The sequence below is a fragment of the Sorex fumeus genome, unplaced genomic scaffold (assembly GCF_029834395.1).
Source record: "Sorex fumeus unplaced genomic scaffold, SorFum_2.1 ptg000265l, whole genome shotgun sequence".
Classification (NCBI taxonomy): Eukaryota; Metazoa; Chordata; class Mammalia; order Eulipotyphla; family Soricidae; genus Sorex; species Sorex fumeus.
The window spans coordinates 29,630,223-29,654,783 of record NW_026606322.1 but is presented as its reverse complement, the minus strand read 5'-3'; the positions used below and the strand labels follow the sequence as shown (position 1 = coordinate 29,654,783).

The window sequence follows — 24,561 nt, the reverse complement described above, 5'->3', positions numbered from 1 at the left end:
GGACAGGGGAAGGAGTGAGAGGGAAGCGTCACCTCTGAGGTTATCCGAAAGGAAGGGGTGTCTGCAGAGAAGCCAGACCCTGTCCAGACACCCCAAGGGGAAGAACGGCCTTTTTGGCCTCCTCCTTGAGAGAATGGTCAGAAAGTCACCCTTAGGGCACCACCTCTACCACCATCAGGGCTGTAGGAGTTAGGTGGCCATGACCGCCCTACCATGTCCATCCTGCCATGTCTATCCTGCCATGAGCATCCCGCCATGTCTAGCCCACGATGTCTATTTTCCCATGTCTATCCCACCATGTCTAATCCCCCATGTTTATCCCTCCATGTCCATCCTGCCATGTCATCCCATCATCTCTAATCTACCACGTCCATCCCACTATGTTTATCCCACCATATCTATCCTGCCATGTCTATCCCATTATGTCTAATCACACATGTCTATCCCACCATGTCTATCCCATCATCTCTAATCCACCATGTCCATCTTACCACATTTTTCCCACCATGTCTATCCCGCTATGTCTAATCTGCCATATCTATCCCACTGTGTCTATCCCACCATCTCTAATCAACCATGTCCATCCCACTATGTCTATCCCACCATGTCTAAACCTCCACATCGATCCCACCATGTCTATCCCACCATGTCTAATCCTCCACGCCTAATCCACCATGTCTATTCCATCATGTCTATCTCACCATGTCTAATCCTCCATATCAATCCCACCATGTCTATCCCACCATCTCTAATCCACTATGTCTATCCTGCTATGTCGAATCTGCCATGTCTATCTCACCATGCCTGTCCCATTGTGCCTATCCCACCATCTCTAATCCTCCATGTCCATCCCGCCATGTCTATCCCACCATGTCTAATCTGCCATATCTATCCCACTGTGTCTATCCCACTATATCTAATCCACCATGTCCATCCCACCATGTTTATCCCACCATGTCTAATCCTCCATGTCTATCTCACCATGTCTAATCCTCCAAGTCTATCCCACCACATCTAATTCTCCATGTCTATCCCACCATGTCTGTTCCACCACGTCTAATCCTCCATATCTATCCCGCCCTGTCTATCCCATCATGTCTAACACACCATCTTCATGGTATTTACTGGACTTGCATACTGCAATGGACTGATGCTCATGCTTTCCTACTTCACCCCACACCCCCAAATTCAAGCATGGAAATCTTAACTTCCAGTGTCATATACTAGGAAGTGGGGTTAGGGAGGTAATTAGGTCATGAAAGTGGAGCCTTCATAAAGTCCATCAGCGACCTTCTAAAAAAAAAGAGGTCACAGAGCAGCTACCCAACCCCCTTCACCACACAGCACACTGCAAGGAAACAGCCCGTGATGAAGTGGGGGAGTTGCTGTCACTGAGAACCAACTCCGTTGGCACCCGAGCTTGGAAGAACAGGGGCAAATCAATGTCTGACCTCTACAAGCCAGAACTTAGGCAGTTTGCTGTTAGCAGGAACTAAAAACACCTGAGTGTCTCGTAAATCAGCTGAGTGTCTCGTAAGATAGCTGTGTCTAGTTGCTGTAAAGCAAAAAAAAATCAGGTCCAAGAAGAGAATGAGGCCAAAGGGCATTGCTAGCCAAGGAAAATGCTACAAGACACTACAGTCAGGCTTCTAGTGAGCCACTGTGACCCAAATCCAAAGGTCCTTGGCCATATTTGAGCAGCAATGATCCATTCAGGTCTGAGGAGGTTGATTGAGGCAGTATTAACAAGACAGTCTAGAACACACGGGGAGAATACCCAGAACTGCAGCCATTGCTAAGGATGGCTACGTCAAAGAGGACCACAGAGACAAGGAGGACTGAGCCAGAGCTATATACTACAGCGGGGAGGGCATTTGCCCTGAATGCGGCCGACCTGCATTTGGTCCCTGGCAACCCATAGGGTCTCCTGATCACCACCAGGAAGTAATTCCTGAGTGCAGAGTTAGGAGTAACCCTTGAGCACTGCCAGGTGTGACCCAAAAATCAAAGAACAAATAAAAAAGACAACAAGGACGAACACCTGCAAAAGGGCACCAACATCAAAGTGTGCTTGCTGTGCCCCCGAGAACGGTGAAGGCGGAGATGTTTTGGAAGACAATCACTGTGTAATCGAGTGTCATTACTAAGTACTTAGAAGCTCAGCCCACCAAGAGGCCCTGAGCAAGTCCAGATAGTTCCTGAAATCCAGGGAAGTTGCAGAAAATCTCAGAGGTGGGCCCACCTGGGGCCAGAGTGGTCGTACCGCGGGGAGGGCGTTATGTCTTGCATACAGCCAACCTCGGTTCAATTCTCGGCATCCCATATGGTTGTCCGAGCACCACCAGGAGTAACTCCTGAATGCCTGAATGCAGAGTCAAGAGTAACTCCTGAGCATCACCTGGTGTGACCCAAAATGCCAAAATAAATAAACAAACAGAAGTGGGCCCACCTGACAAATGGTTCTCTTCAGCCACCACAGTCCCAAGACAGCTGCCCACATCAATCTTTTAGGCATCAAACACTTGGTTTTCTTTTTCCCCCACACATGCTCCAATTTTGTTTTCTGACTCCTTTGAGTGCTGGTTTGCAAACAAAATTCTCTGAACAGGACCACAGGCTTGTCCCACTGGCAACTGAGAGCTGAGCCCAGGCCGTGTCGTGGATGTGACGGCTTCTGAAGCACATCGGTTTGGGATCCCACCCCAGAAACAGCACCTAAGACCACAAACACTTTCTATTTTTTTTTCTTTTCTTTTTGGGTCACACCCAGCGATGCACAAGGGTTACTGCTGGCTTTGCACTCAGGAATTACTCCTGGCAGTGCTTGGGGGACCATATGGGCTGCCAGGAATCGAACCCGGGTCGCCCACATGTAAGGCAAATGCCCTACTCACTGTCCTATCATTCCAGCCCCCACAAACACTTTGTCTGCACAGACTCAGGGCACGCTGGGGTTCATTCCAGATAACTGCTTGTGACACGATAACCTCTCAGTTTCTGTACTGCAAACCATCATGCCTAAAAGGAGGGGGGGGGGGGGTACAGGGAAGAGAAAAGTGTCTGCGACAGACACCATCATGGAGGGAGAGAAACAGGGGACATAGGTGGTGGGAAATGGATACTCAGGGAGGGATGGTTGTTGGGGCACTGTATGACTGCATCCTGATCGTGAACAGCTTTGTAACTGTGTGTCTTACAGTGAACCAATATATAAAAAGGGATTTTTAGAAATAATAAAAATCACTTATTGAAAAGAAAAAGAAAAAAAATAACTGCTTGTGTCGAGAGATGGTGAGTTTTACAGCCTCCCGAGGAAACCACCAGAGAAAGCAGTGTTAACCTTGCATAAAGAGACAGAATGCAGAGTGAGGAGAGCAAGTAGGACAAAAACAGCAGGAGAAACGGAAGGGCAGGAGGACGCATGGCGACTTTGCTTCCTGTTCGAAAGCCCACTCTCCACAAGGAAAGCCGATGGGTCACGACCATCCCCTTTGTGCATCCGAAGCTACACCGCACCAATTTAATTGTTACATGAGTAAGTAGTTCCCAAGACTCTAGTCAAGGAGTAATGCTCATATCTGTTCACTTTAATCGGATCCTTTCAATTCTTTTGTTTGTTTGGGTGGTTTTTTTTTTTTTTTTTTTTTTTTTTTTTTTTTGCTTGTTGGGTTACATCCAGCAATGCTCAGGGGTTACTCCTGGCTCTGCACTCAGGAATTAACTTCTGGTGGTCCTCAGGGGACCATATGGGATGCTGGGGATCAAACAAACCCTGGTCAGTCACATGCAAGGCAAATGCCCTTCCCTCTGTACTATCACTCGAGCCCCTTGGATCCTTTTCAAAATAATTTTTCTTTTTCGACTGGTAGGAATAACAGATTTCTGCTTAGTGAATGCAGAAAGATTCGTGCTTTGTGGTTTAACTATGTATATCAATGTGATGATGTTTCTTAAATAGGCACTGTAAAATATTGCCCTTGGCATTTTCTTCTTAAAGACGCCAAATAACGCCTAATAAAGAAATAAGTAAATAAAGTGATGTAAGAAGAAAGATGATAAATAGTTTTAAGATCTTCCAGTAGGGCCAGAGCGATAGTACAGTGGGTAGGGCATTTGCCTTACACACAGCCAACCTGAGTTCTAATTCCCGGCATCCCATATGGTCCCCTGAGCACCGCCAGGAATAATTCCTGAGTGCAGAGCCAAGAGCAACCCCTGAGCATCGCCAGGTGTGACCTCCCACCCACCCCCAAGAAAAGCACCCCCCTCAAAAAAAATGCCCAAAATTCTGTTTGGTTAAACAACAGGCAAGTAAAAAAGAAAAAACCCAGCCCCAGAAAACTGAGAGAAAGACAGAAAGTCTGACCACTGCTTTAGGAAAAACCAAGCCACAGGCGGTCTTACACATTTAGTGTGCCTGCATCCTCAATGCATTTCAAACCTGTCAGCGGCCGAGAAGGGCCACAGGAGGGCATTTCTGCTTCCGCTGCCCTGTCTAAATAAAACAGCGGGCTCAGCCTCACTCTGCCACTAAGGCTGATGCATTTCTAAGTCTTGCGGTTCCCTAAAGGAGCTTTTCGACATTCTGTCCCTTTGCAGCGGCAAACACAGGACTCTGCGTGCATGCCGGCCAGAAGAAGGGGGGTGCACAGAGAGAACCCTGATGGCTGTCACTCAGGGGTTCGAGAGAGAGAGAGAGAGAGCTCTGGACATGGTCTACCATGGTTTACAGGGCTGAGCTGATGATAGCAGACCCCCAATGCCCTTCAACAGCTGGTTGTTCTGATAATGATTTTGGCAATGGAGGAAGTAGGGGGTGGGAGGGGGGAAACGGAGTTCTGGGGGAGTCCAGCCTGATGGTGGTGAGGAGCCCAATGCTTTGGGACCATACGGTGCCCAAGAAGTATGAAGTGCAGGAGATCAAACCTAGGGCCAGTAACTTGATATGATGCATGTATCCTGACACGCGGGGCTGGAGCGAGAGTACAGTGGCTAGGGCACTTGCCTTGTACGTAGCCAACCCCCACTGGATTCCTGGCACCAGATCCGGTTCTCCCAAGCCCCACGAATGATCACTCCTGCTGAACAGAGCCAGAAATGGCCCCTGAGCAAAGCTGGGTATAGCCCTTCAAATCCAAAGCTTCAACTTAATTAAACACAGACACGCAAGGAAATATCTTTGAAGGCGGCTAGCCTTGAACCAATCGAGGTTCATTTAGGACATGGCATGGATCACAGGTTCCCATCTCAGGAATGGGGGTCCACAAGGTGGAGGAGACATCCCCAGGGACCTTCTCAGGTTCCTCATCTCCCTCACAGGCCCCCTGGACAGAGCACTGCGGCAAGACAGGTAGAGGGGGTGAATTTGGACCTTCTTCCTTGGCCTTGTGGGGAAGCTATAAATACTGTACGAAGTTCAGTCAGGGTTGAATAAGCAAAGTTCTTGGCAGCACAGGAATATAATCAACCCGAGATGCATTTTGCATGAGTCCCCCCTGAGTGCAGAGCCACGATGAAGCTCATTGGGGCTTCGTGATGGATTTAAACAGACGGAGCTTTCATTATCCAGCTGAACGGAGGAGATGCGGTGATTTCGGATAATCAATGGTTTACATAAGTGGCAGCAAAAGCGAAATGCTTTCTTTTTCTTTTTCTTTTTTTTTGTTAGTGATGGTGGTACTTGGCGGAGGGGGGGTGGGATTCACCACCAACTCCATATCTGGCCGGGCTGAATAAGGTGAATAAGGGTGAGGCTGTTGGCATCAAGTGCCAAGGCTCAAACCCAGGGTCTCAGATATGCAAGGTGTGTGCTCAACCACTTAATCCACATCCAGCTCCAGATAAATCATTTTATTTTAAAAGTTTTTTCATTTACTTTTTTGGCTTTTGGGGGTCACACCCAGCGATGTTCTGGGGTTACTCCTGGCTCTGCACTCAGGAATCACTTCTGGCAGTGCGCGGGAGACCATGTGGGATGCCAGGGATTGAACCGGGTCGGCTGGGTGCAAGGCAAATGCCCTACCTGCTGCCACCATGGAGGCATGCTGAGGCCTCCAGGGCCAGACCCAGCAATCTGGGGGGTGCTGGGAGGACCATGCGATGGCAGGGATGAACCAGGGTCAGGCATGTGCACGCTACACTAACCCTCTAGGACCAGATTCACAGGACTTTAAAAATCATGTACACCAGCATGCATCCTGCATGATTCGACAGACACAGAACAGGGCATAAATGACTCATTAAATCTACCTCAGCCTCCAACATCTTCCAGACTGTTCCTAACCCAGTGGCCGGGGCCCCATCAGAGAACACCCACTCTGGGTGCTGTCAAGGACACCCTCAGGGATTGGAGCAATAGTACAGCAGGGAGGGTGTTTGCCTTGCATGCAGCCAACCTGGGTTCGATCCCCGGCATCCAGAGGGTCCTCTGAGCAACACCAGGAGTAATTCCTGAATGCAGAGCAGGAAGAACCCCCGAGCATCACCGGGTGTGATCCAAAAAAACAAAAAATAAATTAAAAATAAATAATTGAATGTTTTTAAAAGAAAAAAGACACCCTCAGTCCCTGCATGGTAGGGGTTCCATACTTTGAAAAGATGCCCGGGGTACCCAGAAAAGGCAGGTCTGAGTGGAACACTTCCCAGAGCCCTCTGCCCCCATCTGAGGATGAGTTTGGTTTGCGGACTTGAGTTTAGGTAAGTAAGTTGGCACTGCCAGTCTAGCTGATATTTTACTCGCCAGATGGCATGAGACTGGGCTAGTGGCATGGTGTCGGCAAGCAAGTTCCTTACAAAGATAAATTTTCTTTGACTAGTTTTGCTCTTCAGCTGCTTGTTTGTTTTACCTGCAGCAAGACACATACTGGCCCTTATCCTGCCCCAACTATCCTGGCTAGAACCAAGGAAACCATTTCCCCTGGGGCTGCCTGCAAGTAGGTGTGATAGAGGGAGATGCATTTTGGGCTGAGCCAGAGACTAAATCTAATGCTGACACCCACCAAGAAGAATGGAACGAGCCTTCTAGGGGCTCAGGACCCCATCTGAAGTGCACAGGGCGACCCACCCCAGGGAAAGAGAGTAGTAAAGACCCCTAGGATGATTCCCATCAACACCGCATTGAAAAAAAGAACCAACCCCACGAAGATACCATTTCAAGGAGGTTCCTGCAAGGAGTTGGGCAGCGGGGCTTGGCTCTGAAGATGGTATGGAGAGAGGAGCCTGCTGGGGTAAGAGCTGGTGCTGAGGGCGTGGCAGGCCATGGGCCAGGATGACTCAACAAGGAGCTCTGTGGCTTCTGCTATAAATGAAGGAATTGACCCTCGAGGCCTGGAGGAAGAAATGAAAGCAGCTGGGACTGACCGCAGACCACACCCTAGGGTGGGCCCTCCTGGTGCTGACAGGGTGTGGGTTCCAGAACAGGAGTGCAGAGAGGAACTAGATCATAGCAGGGAGGACCTGAAGACCAGAGGGAGGGAAGCCCGTGTGTGTGTGTGTGTGTGTGTGTGTGTGTGTGTGTGTGTGTGTGTGTGTGTAGAGAGAGAGAGAGGTGAGCAGGAGAAAGGCTCTCTCCAGCAGCTCGAAAGGACGCAGAAGCTTGACACTCCGAGGGTGACTTACGGAAACGAAGGACCCCTGTGTGTGGAAAAAGTCCCCACAAGAGGCAAAAATGCCTGAACATTGGGAAGAACTTTCTAGAACGTGGCACTGAGGAGACAGGGCGCTTCCCAGGGAAGCAGGTTGGCAGGGAGGCAGGCTCACCTGCTCTCCCAGGCTGCTCAGAGAGGACACCTGAACTTCAATCTACTAAGACACAAGGTTGCCTCTCAAGTCTTCTCTGCCTCATTGTGTAGATAAGGTCACCTTGTATAAAGATGATTCCAGATGTTTCCCTTTCCTGCCTTGTCCCTGTCAACGGCAGTTACCGACCTTTGCAAGCCTGACCCATACGGCCACTGGTGGCACTTCAACAAATGATGAGTGGCATAGGGTCATTCTTGGACTCGTGACCCCCTCCCCCCCAGCCCCCAAGGTCACACTGGGCTTTGCTTCTGAGAACAAGCACTGCAGAGGAGCGCAGGGAGGGGTTGGGGTGAGGCCAAGGAGCTACACATGTGCTCAGCAGGAGCCGCTAAGTGCGATCTCCGGCACCCCACAGTCCACCAAGCACTGCCAGGAAGAGCTCTCAAGCACTGCAAGATGTGGCAAAGAAAACTGGGGGGAGAAAGGATGAAAAAAATTGCAGGGATTCTGGAGCTTTTTCGAAGTAAAAGGACGATCATATTTTTTGAACATCTGTAAATTGCATGATCACATCTAATCAATGCAATGGGTATAAATTTTTTCTCTGTCTCTGTCTGTCTGTCTGTCTGTCTGCCTGCCTGCCTGCCTGCCTGCCTGCCTGCCTGCCTGCCTGTCTCTCTCTCTCTCTCTCTCTCTCTCTCTGTCCCCCTCTCTTTCCCTCCCTTCCTCCTAGGGATAAAACCAGGGCCTCACACATGCAAGGCAAGTGGTCTACCACTGAGCCACATCGCTGATCCTAACCAGCCTCTTTTATTTTTGTTTTCAGGCCACACCTGGGGATGCTCAGGGGTTACTCATGGCTCGGCACTCAGGAATCACTCCTGGTGGGGCTCAGGGATCGGATGGGATTTGGGGGATGGAATCCAAGCCAGCCACATCCAAGTCAAGCGCTCTGACTGCTAGATGAACGCTCTGATCCCACCAGCCCATTTTTAACAGGCATGCTAAGCGCTAAGAAGAAAATGTTCTACGCAGAGACAGGAACCAATCAGGAATAATAATTTCTACACTTTTTCAGCGATATAACCTTCCACCCCTTGGTGTATGGTTCTGATTTGGAGTCACACATGGTGCGGGTGAGGGAATTCTTTCCATGGGGTGTCCATGGGATGCTGGGGATCAAACCCACATACAAAGCAAGCACATCAGGCCTTGGCACCATGTCACCCACCTCTCAAGCTACATTCATTTGCTCGTTGGTAACTTAATTCCCAGAGCATTAGAGGACTTGAAAAAAGAAGTAGTAGGAAATGCAATCATAAAAGTCACTGGGCTTCTTGGAAACGCACGTGATGTCTTCCAAGTACAGACAAATCACGTGCAGGGCAAGGAAATTACTCTTTAGGAGGTGGTAGGAACTAGCCTCCTCTGCCTGCAGACTAACACTTCTCTTCCATAAGCCACTCTTAACACTCAGGCCCCTTCCCACCCCACCCCCCCCCCCACCCCACACACAAAACCCCCTTTTCTACTTCTGCCGGTAACAGGACTCTCCTTTTCACGGGCAGGACTCTGAATAGCAGTGTGGAATCAGCAGCACACAGCTCTGGAAACTTCCTGCAAAGAATGGAGCCCTGGGGCTGGAATAACCTACAAATTATTTCCATGATGGTGCTTGATCTCCCTCGCTTTTTAACCTCACCCCCTGCACACACAGGTTTCTTTCAAACACAGCCCTCTAGAGTTCCCCGCATTACAATAAGTAGAAGGTAGAAAAATGCCCTCACGAATTCCCCAACAGCAGTAATTTCCTCTGAAAAGGTTCACTTTGTGCTCTATCCCACGTAAGTAACAGAAAAATGTCTCCTGAACAAGAGGACACAGAGGTTTTCATGAATAAGGTCCTATGTGGCCACAAAAGGATTTTATTCGATGTGACCTATTGGGTGGTGAGATTCTACTAGCAATTTTAAGGCCAGGAAGGTCCTTTGAGAAGGAATTCACACGCAAGTGTGAAAGTTTAAAATAAAAAGGAAAGAAACACTTGAAACTGATCCGGCTGTCATGTGAAATACAGTCATTTTCATTTAGAAATAGTCACCAATGGGTGGCTTAATTCGAAAGATGAGAAGGAAACTCTTTCTACGGTCAGTGATTCTTGCTCAAATTCTTCTTAAACATAGGTTGATGGTACAGTTGTAAAGTATACACTATATCCAAGAAGATTTGGAAAGACGCGTCAGTGAATTTAGCCCCAATCCACTTGGCTTCTAAGGACTATGCTTGTAGCCTTGGCTTTGCCAAACTGGGTACATGATCCATCTTCACAAGGCAAAACGTGAAAGGCAAGGGGTCTAACCACTGAGTCACATCCCTGACTCTTACCAGCCCCTTTACCAACCCAACTCCCTGATTCTGGTAAGAATTAAATGGACACTGTAAAGCATTTTCAAGATGGCAGCATCAAGTAGGGTTGGGAGTGGCGGGGGGGGGGGGGGGAGGTTGGTAGAACAATAGTACAGAGAGGAATGTGCTTATCTTGCGAACAGTTGAACTGTATTCAATCCCCAGCACTACATATGGTCTCCTAAGTCCCGCCAAGAGTAATCCCTGACTGCAGAGCCAGGGGTAAGCCCTGACCACCAGTGGGTGTGGTTCAAAAATTAAAGGAAGGAACTAAAGGGTGGGAGTTGAGGGAGAGAAAGAGAAAGAAAGGCTCATTAAAGACTGCTAGCTAATAACCAGAATCTGGAAACAACCTGAGTGCCTGAGAACAGACGACTAGATAAAGAAACTATGGTACATCTACACAATGGAATACTATACAGCTGCTAGGGAAAATGAAGTCATGAAATTTGCCTATAAATGGATGGACGTGGAAAGTATGAAGGTGAGTGAAATAAGTCAGAAGGAGAGGGACAGATATATAATGACTTCACTCACTTCTGGTACATTAAAAGAAATATATGCAGTAGAAGACTAATATCCAACGGCCAGGGAAAACAGGGGCTAGGAGGACTCGTCAGTGGTTGGAATCAACCACAAGTGTGTGGGGAGCTAAGAGTAGGTAAGATAGAGAAGGGACCAGTATGACAATAATAGCTGGCAATTATTAATGCTGGGCAAGAACTGAGTGTTAAAAGTAGATACAAGGAATATGCCTGACAACTTTTCAGTATCTGTGTTACAAACCACAATGCCCAAAAAGGGGGAGGGGGTTGATGGAAGGGTGATGGGAGGAAACCTGGGGACACTGGTGCTGGGAAATGTACAATGGTAGAGGGATGGGTGTTGGACACGGTATGACTGGAACCTAACATACATGAACAGCTGAACAGCTTTATAAGGGTCTGTCTCAGTGATTTAATAAAAAATAATCTTTAAAAAATAAAGCGAGCTAGCTGTTCTTTCCATATTGTTATTCTAAAAGCACCGAGACATTTTCTCATTTGCAAGATTTCCAATTCAATAATAAAAGCGATGTCAGTTGCAGAAAAACCGTTGCTAAGACAATCAGGATATTTTCCTGACTCAGAAAGCAGATTCTTCCAAATTGGACACACAGAGCCCCACTCATCAGCACGGGCTCGAGAAACACGACTCGACTGAAAGTTTGCAGCTGCATCACAGGGTGAGTGACGGAGTACAAGGTAAAGAGTCTTACATGCACCAACACTCACTTGGGTTCAGTCTCCAGTACCCACACCCTGAGCACCACACCAAGAGTGACCCCATGGCAAGGATTGCCAGGCAATACTCTGGGATCTCAATGAGGGCAAGCACCTGTACACACTGCGTGAGGCGACAGGGGTGACTCCTCCTGGCTCTGTGTCACCACAGGCCCCAGCATCAAGATTTGGGACCTGAAGATCATCATGGATGAGCCAAAGCAGGAAGTTACCAGCATCACTAGCAAGGTCCAGCCACCCCAGTGCACATGCCTGGCCTGGTGTGCCCATGGCCAGACACTGTTCGCCGGCTACACAAGACAACCTGGTACGAGGGTGGCAGGTGACCAATGACACCTGCTAGACCTCAGAGCGAGCGTAGTTTTAGAAATAAAGCCCTAGGCAGAATCTCCTGCCCCCGTGCCAGGCTGTCTTCACCGGGGCCCCTCTGAGGGGAATGCGTTGAGTTTCCCTCCCTGCCCCAAGCAGAACTCTGGCAGCTGGAAACCTCCAGAACCCAACCACAGCCACGCTCAAGGCCACTCTCCACATGCTTGGACAAGTCTCACCCATGAAGGAACCAGTAGAGGAACCCAGGTATGTGGGACCCGTGGCTGAGATCTCCAAGCCTGCTCAGAGCGGGACTGGAGCTCCTTCACCAGCTCCCCAGTTTTCCAGCAGCTTGGCAGTCACACCCACAAACTGCCCCCAGCGCCACATAATCTCATCAATGGCCAAGATCTAGAGACTATAAAACAAAGCTCTCCAAAGAGGGAGATACAGTATTTCCTGGAGCATGAGGCTGCAAATGCAGCCATACAACCTCTTATACTCTAGCACACTGATGTACCTAAAGTAGCACACATTTGTTTGATCATAACATACTTGCTTGTATTCTCTTATATACGGGCTAAAATGGCCCCAAAATGAAATACAACAACCTTCACATACTTCCCTCTTATGGTGGTGGGAAGATGCTCAAATGTGGTGTGGGTGTTTGAATATTATCTGTATTGAAATATTGTGAACTACTTTATGAAAATAAAATGTATAAAAATCACAAAAAAAAAGAAAGAAAGCCCTAATTTATCTGGCGGGGGGAGTGAGCCCTGAGCACTGCCAGGTGTGGACACCCACGCCCAAAAGTACAGCAACGCTGCAAAATTGCAGACAATCTTCCCGATTTAGGGAAAATCTGGATCCAGGGAGAATGAGGGAAAAGTTAGAATGATAGTTTTGGGGGGAATGTTAATTTTGTGACTTCTTTAAAGTAAATCTGAGCTATCTATAGTAATCTGATACTACTACAGCGTGGGAGACAAGTCTTTGTAAAACCATGAATCCAAATAAATGACTATTTACAAAAAAAAAAGTCGCAAAATTGCAGTCTGACAAAGGACACTGTGAAGGGGGTAAAACACCTGGTCAAAGAGTGGAAATACTTGCCAATCAAATAGTTAACAAAGAGTTGATTAAAAAAATAAAAGAATATCGAAACAACTGCCAAGCACATTAAGAAGGAGAATGACCCTTGAGCACAGAGACAGGAGTAAGCTCTGAGCACTGTCAAGCATGCCCTCCCCACCACCCTACCCTCTACCTGTGAGACACTGGGAAAGGGGCTACTCATGAGCTTTCCCTGGTCCTGGGAATCCAGACAGTCCCATCAAACTACGCATTTGACCAGAGGACCCACGGAAGTCTCTGAAGTCCCCTGAGAAGGCTGGGCAGCAAACCAGCTGCCTGCCCATTCGGTATGCACACAAAACCCTCAGAGAGGCTGGGACACACACTGCTGGCTTTCAGACACTGAAGCAAATATTACAACTGACCACACAGCCAAAGGAGCAGAGACTTCTTCAGTCGCATGTGACAAGACAAAATGATTTTACAGAAAGGCTGGCACACCTACCAGAGAGCAATAGTCCGCAGGTTGGATGCTAAATGAACATATGACATCATCTATTTTGAATATAATCATAGCAATACAGGGGATCGAGCCTAAAGCAGTATGAGAATGATGCTTGAGCAGAACAGTTCAAAAAAGAAAAAAATAACAATTTTTCAAAAGAATTGAGGGCCAGAGAAAGAGTACAGGGCTTAAAGTGTTTGCCTTTGCATTCCAAAGGTCCTAGTTTCAATCCCTGGCACCACACATGGTCCCCCAAGCATTTCTTGGACAATTCTTTCCTTATGAACTAAATATAAATTCCAGAGTTACATGGTGAAATCAATGAATGATGCAAAATTCCACAGAGGAAATGAAGAAACAAAACACAGTGAACCTCAAGTAGACCAATTGAGATTATCCAGTCAAAAGAAGCAGCAATAATAAGCAAACAAACAAAAAGATGTGGAGAAATAAATACAGAGTCACAGATCCGCAGGACACCAGCAAGAAAAGTAAATTAAATAGAACAAAGTCCAAAAGGAAAAGATGAATGGGCAGGAACACTAGCAGAAATTTTACGGAGTGAGATTTATACGCACGCATCTACAGTAAGCTCAATGAATTCCAACTAGAATAAATCACTGTCACTGTCACTGTCCTCCCGTTGTTCATCGATTTGCTCAAGTGGGCCCAGTAACGTCTCCATTGTGACAATTGTTACTGTGTTTGGCATATCGAATATGTCACGAGTAGCTTGCCAGTCTTCGCCGTGCAGGCGAGATACTCTCAGTAGGTTGCCGGGCTCTCTAAAAGTAATCAATATCTAAATAGATCACAATCACACTGTCTAAAGACCAAATCAAAAGCCCCAGAGCAACAAGAGAAAACCAACTTATCTCCATAAATTATCCTTAAGCTTAAGAACTAATGTCTTATCAGAAACCATGGACATTTTCAAAGCACTGAAATAAAACCATCAATTGAGAATTCTATATGCAGCAAAACTTTTCTTCAAAAGGAGAAGCTAAGCAGAGTTATAGTACAACAGGTAAGGTACTTGGCTTGCAAACAGGCAGCTCGGGTCCTGGGTGCCCTCTCTTCTGTGCCTGCAAGGCATGATTTCTGAGTTCAGAGCCAATAACAAAGGGAAAAGGAGGAGGAAGAAGAGGAGGAGGAGGAGGAAGAGGAGGAGGAGGAAGAGGAGGAAGAGGAGAAGGAAAAGAAGAAGGAAAGGAGGAAGAGGAGAAGGAGCAAGAAGAAGAGAAGAAGAAAAAGAAGAAGGAAGTGGAGGAGGAGGAAGAGGAGGAGAAGGAGGAGGAGGAGGAGGAAGGAAGAAGGAAGAAGGAAGAAGGAAGAGGAGGAAGAGGAAGGAAGAGGAAGGGAGAGGAAGGGAAAGGGGAAGAGGAAGCAGCTGCTGCTGCTGAGAGCAGGTAACCCCTGATAGACTAAAGGGTCCTCATTTGGAAGACAAAACTCATATTCACTCTATTCAACCTGTAAGCTGGCAAGCAGACAATGGTGAGAGTTATGGTACAGGGGATTAAAAACCTTCCAGTGCTTATTCTGGGGGTAGCAGTTCACTGAGAACTCTTCTGGGTGGAATACTCATCTCTATTTCTTTATATAGATTTTACATCACAGTGGGGTTTTTTTTTTGGGGGGGGGGTTCATTGTTGTTTGTTTGCTTTGCTTTTGTGCCAGATCTGGTGATGCTCAGGGGTTACTCTTGACTCGGCACTCAGAATTATTCCTGGCAGTGCTCAGGGAACCATATGAGATACCAGGGTTCAAACCTGGCTGGGTCACATGCAAGGCAAGTGCCCTACCCACTGTACTATCACTCTGGTTCTATAAGTATTTTTAAAAACAAGTGATTTTTGTCTGTTGACCAACAAAATTACTGTGCTATCTTTCTTACATTACTCACACAAACAGAAATAACATTAGAAGACAACTGCAGAAATCTGGGAACATAAACTACAGGTCTCTTTCACACCTCTCTCTCTTCCCAACACTCCGTGCAGATGGAATATTCTCATGCATGAGCATTTTTTTTTTGGCTTTTTGGGTCATACCTGGCGATGCACAGGGGTAACTCCTGGCTCATGCACTCAGGAATGACTCCTGGCGGTGCTCGGGGGACCATAAGGGATGCTGGGAATTGTACCTGGGTTGGCCACGTGCAAGGCAAATGCCCTACCTGCTGTGCTATTGCTTCAGCACACACATGAGCATTTCACCCAATTCATGACTATTCTCTTTGCAATATCCACTGTCAACTTTACTATATAACAAACACGTATCTCCAAAGTCTGTCTCCCATTTTACTTCTATGTGAAACACTTTCTTCTTTTCTCTTTTTCTTTTGGAGGCCACACCTGGCGATGCTCGGGTGTTACTCTTGGCTCTGTGCTCAGAAATTTGGGAATTACTCCTAGCAGTGCTCAGAGAACATAAGAGATGCTGGGGATCGAATCTAGGTTGCCCGTGTGCACTGTAGTATAGCCTGGGCCCCTATGTGAATCCCTTTTAAATGTAAAAAACGAAGGTAAAATCATCACTAGGAGTGATCTCTGCATGCAGAGACAGGAGTAAGCCAAGAGCACTGCCCGATGTGGCTCCAAAGTAAAACAAACTAATGAAATCATTTAGGTATTCTCAATAGCAGGGTGCACAGCACAGAAGCATGTTACAGCGGGAGCCTGAGATGAAGGTTTAAGGGATTCCTGCATCCTTGGAATGGAGGAAGGAATTCTCCTGTGTTAACAGTACTAAACGTTTTGGTAGAATCTATGGTAACTGCCCTAATTCAAGGCATTCCATACAAAAGCAAATGTTAGTCCTGAAATGATTAGTTGGTTAGTATTTCTTCAAACTCACTTAAATGTCAAGAATATTACAGAGAAAGTTTGGGGAAGATGAGGAACAGAAACTATTTGGGTACAGCTAGTTATTTTGGGGATGTCACTATTTTACCTTATGAGTAATATTAGAAGAGAACACATTATGATAAAAACTTTTTCTGACAGCTCAACCCATGCCTATATTAAGGAATTCATGATCCCATTTCTAAAACTCTACAAAAAGGTCTCAAGAATACACTCAAGAATTCTTCAACATATAGCAAGACAAGGCAAGTTTCTCAAATTCAAGTTAACACCTCCCCGGGGTTTCTTTCTGGAACCCCAATGGGTGAGTTTAATCGTGTCTGGAAGAAATATCTCGGAGATGTTTATTTTGTCAATCACAATGTTTGCGTCTCTAATGGGAAAAAGAGAAAAAAAAAAACACTGCTGGATATTAACCCTAAGTGTTTCAGGCTTCATCAGTGAACTGCCCCTTTTTCTCATCCCGGCGAGGCTTACAGTGCTCTTTCAATCATCTCAGTATATCTTTAACCTTTCTTTTGTGTTTTACACCGCATTGTCACAGTTCTCTAAGTCAATCTTGGTTACTTATAAGCCAACACTCTCTGGTGATTCTGGATTTTGTATTTGTAGTGAATTACTTGCTTTTCTATTTTCCCTATAACCTTTTTATATTTTACTATAGAGCAATGCTCTTTGCTTAAACACAGAAAGACCTTAATGCTATGCTCCTAATATTTGGAAGTTGATTGACTCTGAAATATATCTACTCCTGGGTATCAGTCTGCTGTAGCTCCTAACCATCCAAAAAAGGGAGGTCCCGCTGTGAGACTGGGATGGACCTGAGGCAACTGGTGAAGCAACCCCGACATCGAAATGGGACAGTCTAAAAAGCATATATGCATGGTCTTGGTGCAAACTGTTATGACTTAAGAGACAGGACCTCTATGGGGAAGGGCTGGCTGAACTGACCTGTGGACTTAAGTCTGGGATTTACGGTAAAAGCCTTGCTTGCTCTCAGAGCCCAGAGAACTAAGTTTTCGGATCTTTATCGCTTACTATGTTTATCCCAACGACTGCACGTATTGGTAAGAAGTAAAATTAATTGTTTGACTAACTGTTTGATATATATGACTAGAGGGAAAGAGAAAAGCAATATAGATATCCCTGGGAGACAGAGCGTCTCCTTGAGCTTATTTCCCGCAGAGAACTGCCTCTGCTGGAACTTTTTACCTCTGTAAATCACACTGACATGCAGTCCGACACCTATGACCTCTTCAGATGTTCTTTAAGTATGCTAGCAGCTCTGCATTAAACGGACCATTTTCACCACCAGGCTGTGGTCCCCGTTTCTCTGTCTCTCTCTCTGTCTCTGCTGGGGAGGCCCAGGAAGGATGGGAGGTGGCTCTCGGCCACCGGACCATACATGCATCATTGCAGCACCACCCACCCACTGCTTAGTGAACACATAAAAAAACAACCAATGAAAGAAAATCAAAGGAAGGTTCACCAGTGGAGAGCTTCTAGAGGCTTCGAGAGGCTTGGCCACGTGTCAACAAACCTGGAAGAGGAAGGCATCGCCCAGGGAATTGCTGAGGCAGAAGACGAAATCCTTCTTGGGGTGCTCAGGCACGGCCTGCACGATGCTGTTCTCCACCCAGACGGCGTGTTTGGGGATGCTGTTGTGGTCGATCCCAGACCGGCCATCGCCTTCGTAGAAGAAGAGCGTGCATCCTGCCAAGACAGAAAGGGGGTGTGCGTGGGTATTGGGTGCTTTGCAGCAACATGCCTGCCACGGAGGAGATCACTGGATCACTGGCTGTCATCACCCAAATTGTAGAACTGGAAAATCAAGTATGCAAAGCCCACTGAGAGTCAAAGTCCCTGGGGCCATGCTGGGACCAGGATTGTGCACATGTGGATGAGCAGTAAAACAAAAACAAAAACAAAACAAGAGGGGCTAAATTTCTTTTTCTTTTTGGACCACTCTCTCAGTGCTCAGGGGACCATGAGATGCTGGGGGTTAAAACCAGGGCCTCCACACACAAAGCGCGTATTCTGACCCCTTGAGCTACCTAGCTGGCCAAGAAGTTAAAAAAGCCTTTGATGGACTGATTTTTGTTTTTTGAGGGGGGAGCAACTGGCGATGCTCAGGGGTTACTTCTGGCTCTGCACTCAGGAATCACTTCTAGCAGCGCTTGGGGGACCTTATGGGGCACTGGGGAAAGAACCCGGGTCGGTCACATACAAGGCAAAAGCATTACCTGCTGTGCTAGCTCTTTGGCCCCGAGGCAAAAAATATTAACCCACCAACTCTCTGCCCACAGGTACTTCCTTCATGTGCGTCCTCAAGTTCCTTATAGCATCTTGTTTTAGGTGTTGTGCTTCATACTATGGAGCCAAGTTGGGACGGGAGTGTGGATGGACGGCACTCCCCTGTGCTATGCACTGGCTACTTCTATTGGCCGGGCATTTCAGTACGGGCATCCTCTTAGGCAGGCAGTAGTCATCCAGCTCCTTGTCCAGAGGGGATAAAATGTAGATCCACGGGCAAGATAAGCAACTAGCTCGGTGTTAGACCATATGCAACCATAAAATGGCCTTCCTTCCTTCCTTCCTTCCTTCCTTCCTTCCTTCCTTCCTTCCTTCCTTCCTCCTTTCCCTCCCTCCCTCGTTCCTTCCTTTCCTTCCTTCCTGCCAACCAATCATGAACAACTTTGTAACTGTGTGTCTCACAGTGTATCGCTGTATCACTGTCATCCTGTTGTTCATAGATTTACTCAACGGGGTGCCAGTAATGTCTCCATTTGCCCCAGCCCTGAGATTTTAGCAGCCTCTCCTTACTCATCTTTCATAACACTGCTGTATTAGAGGCTCTTTCAGGGTTCAGGGGCATAAGACCTGTTATTGTTACTGTTTTTGGCATATCGAATATGCCATGGGTAGCTTGCCAAGCTTTGCCATGCGGGCAGGATACTCTTGGTAGCTTGCCGGGCTCTCCAATATATATATATATTACTGTCACTGTCCTCCCATTGTTCATCTATTTGCTCGAGCGGGCCAGTAACGTCTCCATCGTGAGACTTGTTGTTACTGTGTTTTGGCATATTGAATACGTCACGGGTAGCTTGCCAGGCTTTGCCGTGCAGGCAAGATATTCTCAGTAGCTTGCTGGGCCCTCTGAGAGGGGTGGAGGAATTGAACCCGGCTCAGCCGGCCGGTTGCATGCAAGGCAAACACCCTACCGCTGTGCTATCGCTCCAGCCTATATATATATATATATATATATATACATATATATATATGTACATACATATATATATATGTATGTATTTCCTTCTATATGGTATGGTAATTATGGAAAATGGGTAGGAGTGTCTTATGATGTGTTATGGTCCACGAATATGTTCACTAATATGTGAGGCTCGGCCTGAGCATGTGGAAAGTAGCCTGATTTGCAAGATGGATGGAAGTGGCGGACTGGGGGTGCCCAATGTCCTGGGAAGTGGCCCTGGGCTGGACCCGCTGATGTGAGTGTTACGTTCTGAGCTGAAGGATGTCCCTTCTCTCCCTACTCCCTAGTATCACAGCCAGCTCCCGTCATGGTGTGAGGGGCCTGCAGGGATGCCATTCAGGTGAAGAGGGTCCCCGGAGGGGGTTCTTGTCTCATACGTCAGCGTTCCTCCGGAGAAGGGGGACTTTGGATTCAGGGAAAAAGTGAGAACAGAAGTTGTGGGAAGAAAACCACAGCCACCCACCAGCCCAGGAAAGAGGCCTCAATTAAGACCAAATCTGCAGGGGGCAGAGCGATAATACAGATGGGAGGGCACTTGCCTTGCACGCAGCAGACCCAGGTTCGATCCTCGATATCCCATATGAGCACCGCCAGGAGTAATTCCTCAGTGCAGAACCAGGAGGAACCCCTGAGCATCGCTGGGTTCTGTCTGTAGCACTGTCCTCCCATTGTTCATCGATTTGCTCGAGCAGGCCCAGTAATGTCTCCATTGTGAGACTTTGTTGTTACTGTGTTTGGCATATTGAATATGTCACGGGGTAGCTTGCCATGCTTTGCCGTGCAGGTAAGATACTCTCAGTAGCTTGCGGGGCTCTCCAAGGGGTGGAGGAATCAACCACATTGGCCGATTGCAAGGCAAATGCCCTACCCGCTGTGCTATCACATCGCTGGGTGTGACCCAAAAAAGCCATCCCTGAAAAACGACCAAATCTGCTGAGCCACTCTGACCTTCGGCTTCACCTTCCAGGTCAGGGCTGTGAGAAGCCACGTTGCTCTGGCTGGAGTTTCCCTGAAGGTGGAACTTGGCTAGCATGGCCTAAGGAGACTCCTGCTTCTATGATGGGCCCCAACTTAGATGTCCCTGCATCATCAGGATTAGGGACAACCCAGAAAGTATCTCAGAAAACTGAGCTGCAGGAGGGAGAAGGGAATGGGGTGGAAAACTTTGCTGATGGTGTGGAAAATTTAGGCCTTTGTTTAGAAAAGTCCTGAGAAGACAAGCTGCCCCGGGGAACCGAGACCAGGGTGGGTTCTGACACCGGTACAATGGGAGAAGGGATGGGAAAAGGGGTATCCTATCCCCCCAGCTGCATTGCATAGCACCTGGTAGGTACAATCCAGACATGACTCAAAACAAAGCTAAGACAGATCACTTGAGAGAACAGAGGCCCTGCTCATTCACAGGAGGGATGTCTGTACCTCGCAGGCCAGATCCCTGCCTCAAAGAACACCCCTACATCCCCCGCTACTTCTCACAGGAAAACAGGAAACCTGTTGTGCATGTGTGGAAATGGTTGGGATTCTTCTCCAACGGGACACTGCAATTTCACATGTGTGTGAATGCTTTGGCATCTCCTTTCTAAGTATGATAATGTGGTATTTAGAGTTCAGCACGGAAAAACACAATTCAAAGTGATATAAGAACACCCTAGGCAGCTTTCTGTGGAGAAAACACTGCGGCTGTCAGAATGGCCTGTTCTGTTCCGACTTCCAAATCGCCAAGACAGACTCTCGGGGAACGAGAAAAGGAGCTACGGCAGAACCTGACTCCTGCCAAGACATTCTGGGAAGTGGGTGGATGAGAAGTCAGAAACAAGAGACTCAGGGAAAGGAGACCTGAAAGGAAAGAAAAGCAGTGGTCCGGCCTCACAGGGCAGTGAGGACAGGTCTGCAAGACCCAGGGCGCAGTAGGCGGGCCTGGCAGAGGAGAGAAGAGAGTCCTGTGGGAGCGCTGGGTGATGCCCAGGAAGAATTCCCTCTTTCCTCACACAAGGAGTCTTTCTTGCTGCCATTACAACTGGGTCTCATCCAGGGAGGAGGACAGAGAGTCCTGAGGCAACTTCTGGGCTGGCGTGTGGAGGAAGCCACTCTCCATGTACCCATGAGAAGCTCTGCTGGAATCTGTGCCTGCTTGGAGAATGCTCTTGACTAGACAAACGCTCTATCCAAGGAACTGAGCCACATGTGAGGCAGATGGGCCTTTGGATAACGTCACCCAGGAAAGAGCCACCATGCCAGCCTGAGATGGTTGACCACCACGGGTAGGGAGAAATCCAATCTACTGTCCTGAAGGCCACATTGCCATTGTGGGTCTCTGTGGCACGCAGCAGCCATGGGTTCTAGGCAACACACCCCAGGTACTGGAGCAATGGCTCTCTGAAGCAACGGACCATGGGTGCCTGTCCGTGGACACTGCACAGAGTTCTGAGCTCTTCCGGGCCAGTAGGGCTGGAATGTCACACCAGCCTCAGTTGGTGGACTCATTTCCAACAGCCTCATGCGTGCATCCTACTGGGCGGATCCCAGGTGCCTCCTGTACTTGTTCAGCGCACTTGTTAGCCAGGCTATGTAATCTCACGGACTCACTCTGCTCCGGTCCCAGGTGGGACCAAAAACCTATGCCAGCTCTAAGAGTTCTCAACAGTCATGCAACTTCTACACCACCAACAGTGCTGGGACTAAAGTGAATACATGGCGAAGAATGCAGACCCCTCTTTCAGGAGTGCAGGTAGAAAGATTGTGACTAGAAGCATCCGAATATTGAACTTCTCTTTTTCTGTTTCTGTTTTGAAGCTATACCCAGTGGTGTTCAAGGACTACTCCAAGCCTGGTACTGAGAAAGAGGGAGGTTGGGGGGACGATCACTCCCAGCAGTGCTTGGGGGACCAGCTCAGGGGTCCCACATGTACAGCATTAGTGCAGTCCTTGGAGCTATTTCCCCAGCCTAAATAGTATACAAATGAATGAAAACTATTTATATGCATACACACCTCTACACACGCACACTCCACTGTGAAACACTGATTATCTCCAGAGATAAGCAAGCACACAATAAGCTGGACAAAGCTAAGGGAAGTGTTAGGTTGGAATCCCTGACGTGAATGCTTTCCGGATGTCTTTATAATTACCTAATAAAATTGGCAATTCCAATAGGATTTGAATGGATTATTTCTGCTCCCCAACGTTGAGCACTGAGCCAGAGGCGAGTCTTGAGCACCATCGGATGTGGCCCCCCCAAAACCAAAAAAGCGTAGTATAGTAGCAGTAGAAATAGTAGAAAATACTATAAATAGCATAGTCACAGTATCAAAGAAGAAAATACTATATAGTACATAGTATGAAAGAATATATATATGTGTGTATATATATGTATATATGTATATATATATGTATATATATATGAGGCTGGAGCACAGCGAGTGTGTATGTGTGCATATATATATGTGTGTGTATATATATATATATATGGCTGGAGCAATAGCACAGCGGTAGGGCATTTGCCTTACAAGCGGCCAACATGGCCGACCCGAGTTCGATTCCTCCGTCCCTCTCGGAGAGCCCGGCAAGCTACCGAGAGTATCTTGCCCGCACGGCAGAGCCCGGCAAGCTCCCCGTGATGTACTCGATATGCCAAACACAGTAACAACAAGTCTCATGATGGAGATGTTACTGGGCCCGCTCGAGCAAATCGATGAACAATGGGAGGACCGTGATTATATATATATATATATATATATATATATATATATGATGAGGCTGGAGCACAGCGAGTGGGGTGTTTGCCTTGCACACAGCCAACCCGGGTTCGATTCACAGCATCCCATAGGGTCCCCTGAGCACCGCCAGGAGTAATTTCTGAGTGCAAAGCCAGGAGTAACCCCTGTGCATAGCCGGGTGTGACCCAAAAAAGCAAAAAAAAAAATTTTGCAATAGAACAATCTTGCTCGAGCAGGCCCAGTAACGTCTCCATTGGAGACTTTGTTGTTACTGTGTCTGGTATATCGAATACGTCACGGGGAGCTTGCCAGGCTCTGCCGTGCGGGCGAGACACTCTCGGTAGCTTATATACTTGGCCTTAGAGATAGGACAGCCACCCTTGCATGCAGCCAAACCGGTTCAATCCTCGGCACCCTATATGATCCTCTGACTTACACCTGGAGTATTCCCTGAGCACTGAGCCAGGACTAAGTACTGAGTACCATCAGAGGTGGTCCCCAAAACACAAACATTAGGGGGGTGGAATGAGAGTACAGCGGGTAGGGCATTTATTTGCCTTATACCCTGCTGACTGGGATTCCAACCCTGACACTCCAATCACCACCAGGAGTGACCCCTGAGCATTGCTGGGTGTGACCACCCTCCAAACCCCCCTCCAAAACCCCACAAACAAAGAAGGGGGAGGAGGAGGAGGAGAAGGGGCCAGAGTGATACCACAGTGGGTAGGGTGTTTGCTTTGCATGTGGCTGACCCGGGTTCCATCCCTGTCATATCATATAGCCCCCTGAGTACTGCCAGGAGTAATTCCTAAGTGAAGAGCCAGGAGTAACCCCTGAGCATTGCCGGGTGTGAGGTGGGTGTGTTCGAGTGTGCATGTGTGTCGCCGGGGCGCGGGGCCCCCCTACCTTTCAGGGACACCCAGTAGTGCTTCCACTTGCGGCGCGTGGCCGACTCGACCTTCTTGCTCTTCTTGTGCACGAGGAAGTTCTTGACGGCGAGCGCGCCCGCCTTGCGCACGGTGCCCTGTGCGGCCGAGAGCAAGAGGTCCGACTGGCCAGGCGAGCTGAGCGTGCCACTGCTCTGCTCATCACTGTGTGCCGAGCCCGCGTCCTCCAGGCTCTCACTGTGCGTCGTGCTCAGCTCCAGCTCCCGCCTGAAGTTCTCGTACACGCCCTGGCGGGCCGCGTCGCCACCAGCTGAGCTGCTGCCGCTGTCACTGCCCACGAAGGCGCGCCCAGCGGGCGGCGAGTAGCTCGCGGTCGTGGCATTGGAGCGCCGTGACAGCAGGTCCGTGTCGGTGGCGGCGCCCTCGATGCCGCTGTCGGCGAACTCGCTGCCCTCGCCCGCGTTGACATCCTGCAGGGGCGGCAGGGACAGAGACAG

The 24,561-nt window shown here is 48.1% G+C and overlaps 1 protein-coding gene across 3 annotated transcripts in view; it reads right to left on the bottom strand.

The window, feature by feature from the left end:
• TIAM1 (TIAM Rac1 associated GEF 1) overlaps positions 1-24,561 on the bottom strand; it is a 228,821-nt gene that overhangs the window by 106,148 nt on the left and 98,112 nt on the right. For all 3 annotated transcript variants that reach the window (XM_056109264.1, XM_056109265.1, XM_056109266.1), the window contains 2 exons: positions 24,084-24,534; positions 17,728-17,900 (listed from right to left, as the gene is read on the bottom strand). In XM_056109264.1, coding sequence (XP_055965239.1) covers positions 17,728-17,900; positions 24,084-24,534 — 624 coding nt within the window. The remainder of the gene's footprint in view (positions 1-17,727; positions 17,901-24,083; positions 24,535-24,561) is intronic.